This window comes from Ceratosolen solmsi, unplaced genomic scaffold (assembly GCF_000503995.2).
Source record: "Ceratosolen solmsi marchali unplaced genomic scaffold, CerSol_1.0 scaffold31, whole genome shotgun sequence".
In the NCBI taxonomy this organism is placed as follows: Eukaryota; Metazoa; Arthropoda; class Insecta; order Hymenoptera; family Agaonidae; genus Ceratosolen; species Ceratosolen solmsi.
Window position 1 is genome coordinate 1965523 of NW_011948432.1, and position 9033 is coordinate 1974555.

Here is a 9033-nt window from a genome sequence, read left to right on the forward strand (position 1 = left end):
AATGGGGAGGGGGGGGGGGGGGGGGGTAGCACAAAGTGAGAAAGCCACTCGATCGGTGTTGTTTTTTTTTCCTCTAGGACAATGAATAGGCCGTGGACCTGGTGTTTTGATCGACTACGCGTGGAGGGGGAGGGTGGTAGGGGTTAGGCGAACCAAGGCTTCGAGGCGTATTAGGCGTCGCGTGCGCAACCGACTTTTATCTCGCGTGCGTGCGGCTCGCATCGGCAATTTTTCTCCCCGATCAGCCCTCGTACACGGCTCCGCCGCTCCTCACTCCCTCGGCTTCCTCTCACGGGCGCACCGGCCAATGACTGCCCCTTTTTTTCCTTCACGCTGGCCAAATTACCTCGGCCTTTAAGCGCCGAGAGGATCAAACGAAAACAATATATGATATCGTCGATATTGTATTGGCGATCGGCTAATTGCTGGTAAGACTTTCGAGGAGTTTAAAATAATCGTACCACGTTACCGCTCCTTCCTTCGCTGTTTCCCCAATTCATTTACGCTGTAAATGCTTCGCGAGCAAGAGTCGAGCACGGTTATAATATCAAAACTTCACACCTTTGTTGCTCATTAAGCGGCCGATGTAATGCTGTGCCTTTTCGAGAAAATTGATTGGCATAATTCATGCTTATAATGGCGTTTTTAGCGTTTTCGTTGCTGAAGGCAGTTAATACCTTAGGCATTTATTAACAGCAAATACAGTGTTGAGTAATATTAAGTGTGGCATTTTCCATGTAATTTTGCAGCTTATAAATTAAAGTTAAGAGGAAAACTGAAAAGTAATTATAGGCGATAATTTTATTGTACTTATTACACGTTTGCATCGCTTAGCGCTGGATATAGGAAACAATTTACCAACTTTAAATACTGAGATTACTCGGCTTTAGTAAGGCCAAATTATAAAATAAAAGAGTCGGGGTAAAATCAAAGTTCGATCACTGGCTTCGGCTAGGAACAAAACGCTCTAATTATATCGTAACCGACTAGTAAAAAGCGCACTTAAAAACCTATCGACTAACGCTCTTATATTAATGATGGGAGTAGCTCGAGGGACGGAGGTCGGCCTGCTCATCTCTCATCCGTTTGGCGAAGCAAAAAATAAAAGCAGATACAAGGACACGAAGTGGGCAAAAAAGGGGGTGAGTCGAGGCGTCACGTAACGGAAGTTTCGGTAGATGTAAACGTAGCTTAACAGGAAATCGAAATCCAATGAGCGGGAGGGAAGAAGGTACGTGAGGTTCAAACTCGGTACGCCATGCACATTCTCGGCGCGAGTGTCAACACACACATACACACATGCACGCACGCACACGCTGTGTCCCTCGCGCTAACGCAATTATGATTTTAGCGCAGTCCGTGTTAATCGAAATTTCTCTCCGCACCCGTATACGCGTTGCCTTTTTGTTTGTGTGTGCTCGCGCTCATGCCCGTTGGCACTACAGCCACATTTGTGTCGTCGTGGCAGTGTTGGCGATGGTGACGGTGGTGCTGGCGGTTGGTGGCGGTGGATTGCTATGTGGGGGACGGGGGAGGGTCGGGCACACACGGAAAAAGCGACAAATCGACCGATCGGGAATGTTACTCCTTCACTCGCTCCCTCTTCCGGGATGCTCCTTTCCATCGGCCGCTTTCTTTCTATCTCTCGCAATCTCTCTCACTCGTTCGCGTGAACTTTCGCACTCGTCCGTTAAATTGTTGAATTTATACGACCCAAGAATTTTCATGTAAATTATCGAATAGATTACAACGTCTGAATTTCTGTTATGCTATTTCATCCGTTACTTACTCATTTCAAATTTCGTGGATGATAAATTTGTCAAGTAATTTTGTACAATGTTACGGGACAATGTAGGAATAAATTCATTTATTATATACGCAATGATATTATATAATAATACACGAAAATTCAATTTAAAATTATACAATATAGTTATACACGTGTACAAGATTAATGTAACGTCATTAAAAGAAGCAGTTTTATGATTTATTTAATTTTCACACGGTTAAGCTGATAAATTGAAAATTCATATTTTTTGTTTGTTCTTTTATTTTTGTTTTTTTTTTTATTTTGGTTTTTTTTTTTGGTTTTGTTTAGTGTCAAGTAAGTTTTGCCCTAAAATCTAGATTCGCGCGTAATATTATAATTAAAATTACTTTTCAATTTAACGTTATTAATTATTATAATATAATATATAATTAGGTCGAGTACACATGTGAAGCTAATATGAAAATTATCAAGATATTTTGCATTTAAGAAAGATAACAATATAGTCATAAGCCTTATGAATTACAGTTCAGATAAGGCAAATGTTTACACAACATTACTTTAAATCAGATCTTTGAATTTCCAATATATATATTTCTCTACATCACACATTTCCTCGACAAATAATGTTGAATATTAAATGCTCTTAACATATGAGTAGTACTTATAATTTTTTTTTTAATTTCTTTAATGTTGCTATAATTTCACTTTATATAAACATATTCATACCACTACATTCGTTTTAATTTTGTTTCTTCTATATCTCCCTCCCATTCATCCATCCACCCTCATTTACCATCTCTATCTCGCTTATCTTCTCTTAAACACTTCCCTGCCCTCTTGGCTTGCATTCATTAATTAGTAGATCTCCCATTAGCAATGCTATACGCAATACGCAATACGCAGGTACCGAATCAACATTTGCGTCTACGCATATATGCAGTTTGTACACCGAAATCCTGTGGAGTATATACTACGTACACGCGTATACCTATTAGTGTATATATTATCGCAATTTATCAATGTACTGGTATTACTACTATGTTATGTATCGTTGAGTACGTATGTGTTTTATTTGTATTTATGCATTTGTGCACGCTCGCACTCATCCACACGCAAATCCAGGAGCATTTATTACCGTCCTATGACCTCTCGTACTGTTAAATCTAGTTTAAATTCAAAATTTATATCTATCACCTACTTTAGATTATCAAGTTTATGAATAGCAATATCCAGTATATTTCAATAAGCAGTGATTTCTTACTTTCCTTACTATTGGCCTTATAAATTACTTATTTTGTATTTATTCGAATGGGCTTCAGCTTTCATTCGTAAAATAGAATTGATTTTTTTTTTTGTCTTCAATATTTTAAAAGTATTTAAATATAAATATATGTGCATTTGTGTGGGGGCGTGCCTGTGTAGATATGCTTCATACTTTTGCGAATGTACGCGTATGTTTACGTGAACACCTGCACCTGCATATTCACACACGCAGACGCGCAGACGATAAAAGAAAAATCAATTTATACATAAATTTGTTGAATGAATTTTTTTTCTTCATTTTACTCGTTTTACGATTGTCATTTATACAAGAATATTATTATGATGTTGATTATGGATATATAAATCTTGATATGGATCTGTAATTTATCCTGACATTTCGAAGATTTAGTAAAAGTGATGTATGAGTAAAACATAAAGCACAAATTATTGATTAAGCAACTTTATCAAGTAAAAGTCTCGTGCTACTTTATGCTAAAAGGGCATGACCAGGGAATAAAATGCAAAATAATTGAATATTACTTGTTGGCAGAGTGTAATTAACGAGCAAGCCCATTTCCTATATCAACGAAATAATTATAAAAATAACAACTGTCAAATTTGAGCATTAAAGGTCGAGAGAGTCTACATTTCTATAAGCCAACAACCCCTGCCAATTTTTCATCTCTTATGGCTCGTTAATTACAGGCGAAAAATCCCGACGCCTGTAAGATAATGAGAAGCTTTCAAGCGAGCCAGGTACATAAGACGCAATTAGGAAAATTTTGCCAGCCCTTATCAAACTGTAAATTGATACCCGTTATAGCCGAGCGTTAAAACCCGGACCAATTAGGATCTTTTTCGGGGTCGAAGGATACAGATGGGCAGTACTACATCCCACTTGGGCTCCAACCTCGCCTTCTACTTATGTGAATTAATGCGGACGGGCCGGATGCGCTTACGAGCTTAAAGTGGGAGCCCAATCGGGGGCTCGACAAAGTCCCGTGTCCCCCCGTTTTCCAGTCCCAATCGAGCAAGTACCCAATCGGCGCCTCTCCCCACTTCCACGTATCACCCGATGAATAATAAAACTTTGTCGTTGTTGCGTTGGCAGGGACCTGCGGCCGGCCAGCTTGGAGAAGGGCCAGGAACTGCTGAGGCTCCGATTTTACGGGGCTTACGCCTGGGGAGGACCCCTCATCGTCGCCGGACTGGCAGCCTTCCTGGACCACCTGCCCCAAACTCCGGGGCAAGCTTTTCTGAGGCCACGATTTGGCGAGAAACAGTGCTGGTTTTACGGTGAGTGCATATCACTTCATCCACTGCACTTCGTTTAATTCATTTCATCCCTTTAACGCTCCCGCGATCTGCAATCGGCAATCGCGTTGGCGACATGCGAGTTATTCTAATTGATCCGTTTCCTCTCACCCTATCCAACCCCCGCACCAATCTTCCATCGTCTTAACTGCTGGACTATGCTTCCTGTGAAAAGCAATTTTACATGGTGCGCGACTACTACCGTACTACTACCATAAAATTAAAATATCCCTTTATCCCTTTTCCTACCATCCTTCTCTCTCATGTTTGAAAATTTTACATCACCCTCGAATATAATATCAATATTCTATGGAATTAATTAATTCTCGATATAATTTATAAACGCTAAAATTTAATTTTATGAAACATGTTGTCCTCTCTTTCTTTTCCATAATATTATACTTCACTATATTTTCATTAGTTGTAATTACTAACGAATGGCATATCGTCGGATTCTTCCCCCAGCCTGTGAAGTTTGTCGCGCGCTAAACAGTTGGGCATACAGCTGCGAATTATTAACCAGTCAAGCGATTGAATCCTTTCATTTATTTTTACATGCGCATTAACATTAAAAGTCACAGGTCGTAATATTATCTTTCGTTCGCTTATAAATTGTGATAATAGATAGAAAGTTCATTGAAAACGATGCTATGTTTGAATATATAAAGTGTTGGGAGTACATGTATTTCTATGATTTAAGACAATGTCCATTGTATAAGGGACATAAAGAAATGTCTTGGATATTAAAAATCAATAGTCCTTCTCCTTTAATGCACGTTACTTTATCTATTGTGTTTTCTCGATAAAAATACACGCGTTGTCAAAGGAAATCAAATAATTTTATTTATTGCCATTTGTGTTTAGAAACGTAGAAATTCTTCTTTGTATTGTCGAGGAGAAAAAAAATAAAATTATCGATAACTTTTAAAACATTGTTTCGAAAATTAGTTTTCTTTATTATTCCACCTTTGTGATTAAGATCGTGAATTCCTTTCTTATTAATAATGAAAACATTCAATTATTCGATATTTGATATTTTTCAACGCTATTGTTTAATAACATCACTATATCAGAAAATTGATGATAAGAATATATAAGGATAAACGATTGTTTTCCGAACGATTTAACAATTGCGATATTATAGGAAAAATAACGCACAATAGTATCGTAACTCTAATGATTATGTAGTCAAATGAGCAGAAAAAAGAATTGGCTGGAGGATAAGTAGATATTTCAGTGGTAATGTATTAAAATTTTTAATTAGGCACGAAGATGATAGCACTCTAAACAATTGGACAATAAAATCCGGTAAAACCGATCATTGCTTGTCTCGCGCTTACGGCACAGTCGTCGCAAAAATTGGCAACAGCGCTTCGACTCGGTTCATAATAAACGAGACGCAGCTCAAAACTATCCAGCTGATCAAGTAAATTGCCGGGATCAATGGGCGAACTGATGCTCCAGTCGATCCCCAGAAACTTTTCTCTTTCTTTTAGAATTTTCTTCAATGACTTTTATCCAACTCGCGTCTTTCAACGATTATCGTCGCGCGTCATAGTCTCTACAGTCCATTCACGCTCGGAAACTTTTCTTCAGCGAGCATTCGTCGCTTCTTTCAAACCGCAATTCGGAAACGCAGACTTTTTAAAATCATTGTACTTCTTATACTGCGGTCAGTGCGAATTCACAAATATACCCATTCCAACAACAATTTACCGCTTGAAATTCAAATATTATAGTTTTGCAATTCAAAATGCCTCACTTTTCCTTCAAAATTTATATATCCTCCATGCAGCCACGTTTGCAAACAATATTACATAATCCCGTTAAATTAACTTTGACTTGCTATCGGACAATAGTCCCCGTAGTCCTATTTCAGTAAATTATAATTGTTAACAAAGAGTCGCTATTATTAAATACAATTGAGATTCGTGTAAAAATGCCTAGAGTCATTAGCATTACACGGGGCAAATGCGAAAATAAATATCGGACGAGACAAGTTAAATTGGTAGAAAAATCAGATCTTAATAACTTCAATTTCACTTACTACTCGTCTACTACCATTTCTCCAATTGTTTAATTTCTAATGAAAAATTAGCTTACACGTGCCGGGGGAGGGGGATAGTCTCTTTGCCCATTGACTCTCTCATAGACTCTTTATACATTTTTCTATTTTACACGATTTATGATGAATGAATCATTTCATATTTTATAAAGGCAAATAAATCTAGCCACAAGTGGCTGGCTGAACTTCCTTCCTATTATTTACATTGATAATGGATGAGCAAAGTCAAGGGACGCCATTGAAAGGCTAAATTCGTTACTGATTATACTTTGATGCTATCGAAAATAAGAATACATTGGACGATGGAACAACATATGCTTGGTGAAAGTGAAAAGTCAATCGTTGACCCAATTAGCGCGCTAGATTAATGTAATGAATGATCCCAAATACTTAGATACTTGATAATTACTAGGTGCGTTCGAGCCGCCACCTCGCTAAACCCAAATAAAACTCAGACCTAATTTTACTAGATTATGGGGAAACGACGTCATTTTCCTTATGGCCATCGGAGTATTAGTCAAGCGCTCCATCGCCAGTTATTCCGAAACTACAGTCGAATGCCAATTCCTGAGCGAACTCCCTTCCAATTGAATACAACAAAGGGTGAGCATACATATGGGGACCCCGTATCTGAATAACCGGCCAGCTGATAAGAGAAACAAGTGCCGAGCCAAGCCATGCCCTACCCCACGTCCCCTTCCTATCCTTTCACGCCCCCCCTCCTCCTCCTCCACCTCCTCCTCCTCCTCCTCCTCCTTCGCCATCAAACAACAAATACAACCGCTATCGATTCTCAAACCCCGTCCCCATCATTCAGGACATGGCAGAGGCGTTGACAAGGCGTCGTCAGTCCATTCACGCGATCGAGTCGTGGCTCATCCTCGTTAAAGACTGGTTATAACAGCCTCGGGTCGTGATCATCGAACCTGCCCTCACATCCGTACTTATCGGCGCAATCCCACGCGACTTACGCGTCAATAACCTCGAGTCCGTGCTCAAAGGCGATCGAGGTGCGCGCTTCGACGCGATCCGTGCGCATTACGATTGCGTAAAAAGCTCGAGCCGGTAATTCGCATTATGTAGCCGGGCGGGTGCGCGGGCGCGCATCATCCTACGCGGCCATCAAGTGCATGTATATGCGAGCGAGCGGGAGAAAGGGCTATTAACGGCCTATAAGAGAAATAATAGGCTCTTGTGCGGGAGCCGAGTACATAACCCTTCGGCCCCCCCCCCTCAACGGTCCTCCCCCCGTCCTAGCATGTATGGCGCTGGGCTTTCGACGACCTTGGCCGAAACCTATTCCCCACCACCGCTCCACCCCATCCCATGATATGCCAAACTCTCAGCCAGCCCTCGTCGTGTCGCGTCCTCCTTCTTCTTTGCCCCTGCTTCCAACCTCCTACCACCTCCTGGACGGGCCTCCATTCTCGTAAGCTATTGCCAGGAGCTTTTCAATGTGTCGCTCACAATGCTCACGATTGTCCGCGGAATCGAATCTTTTGTCAATTCCTCGAACTTCACTTCGACAATGCCTCCGCACGGGACAGCCTCTTCATTTATCTCGATAATGCTGCACTTGTTTAGCATTAGTTTTTTTTACCGCGTATTATCGCTCCTCTTCCCCCCCCCCCTCTTTTCGCTCTTCCCCCTTCTTCCCGCCGTAATGCAAATGTATTCGTAGAATTATTCTGACTCTTAAAGGAAGATTTCTCTCGATATCTGCCTTATTATTCGACCACGCGCCATTCTTATATGCAAGAGGCTTTCATTATTTATGAGGTGTATGGTTACATCGTATGCCGGATACCTTATTCAAGCGTCAAATTGCAGGATAGAGAAAAATATCGCGCGAACGGTTCTTCAAGTGGGAGGAGACGAGCATTGTTGAAGTTTCTCATCCGTATATATTTTTTTATTTTTAAGCTCGATATGGCTCCAGTGTTTTTATGATTATGATGCGGTTTTGCTATTAAGGTTTATTGGAGCCGCGCTCCAGGCACTCTTTAAAGAAACATTTATCCATATAAATTAAACGTAATTCATTACCAAACCAACAAAGTAGCGATAAATCGAGAATATAACAGATGAAGTACCGCGCAAATAGACACTTACTCGAATTACTTTTTTTTGCCATTGGAAAGAATGCAAGTCAATTTACGTTTCTTGGTAAAGAGCCGCGGTAAGGTTATGCATAGTTGCTCTTGTCGGGCGGGGCGGTTGGATGAGTTCGGTGGTGGCGGGGGAGGGGGGGGGGGGGGGGGCGGGGGGGGACGGGCGGAGAAATCGTAAAGGAGGATGGCGTTGGAGATGATCGGCGATTTATGTGTCGCTGCGCCAGAGCGGACGAAGGAAGTGAAGTAAGTTGCGCGATGCAGTAGAGAAACGTCATAAACAGCCGTAAATTTGTCTAAGACCATAACAGCGTGCGGAGCCGCGGATTTGCGAATTCTCGGCTCTCGGGAAAATAAAGCAAGTCCTTGGCACTCCCTTTTCCATTGGCTTTTTTCACCCCGGCTTCTCCTTGCAGCCTTGTCAGTCGCAGGGGCTTCCATGCGCCGGTTGCTCCTGAATTCTCTTATATTTCCCATTCGGCTCTTCTTCCCATCCTCGTGCGCCTCCC

At 41.0% G+C, this 9033-nt stretch overlaps 1 protein-coding gene across 1 annotated transcript in view; it reads left to right on the forward strand.

Moving 5' to 3' along the window:
- Positions 1–9033, forward strand: part of mthl1 (adhesion G-protein coupled receptor methuselah-like 1) — a 243127-nt gene that overhangs the window by 217207 nt on the left and 16887 nt on the right. Inside the window, exon 5 of the mRNA XM_011502180.1 lies at positions 4146–4330. Coding sequence (XP_011500482.1) covers positions 4146–4330 — 185 coding nt within the window. The remainder of the gene's footprint in view (positions 1–4145; positions 4331–9033) is intronic.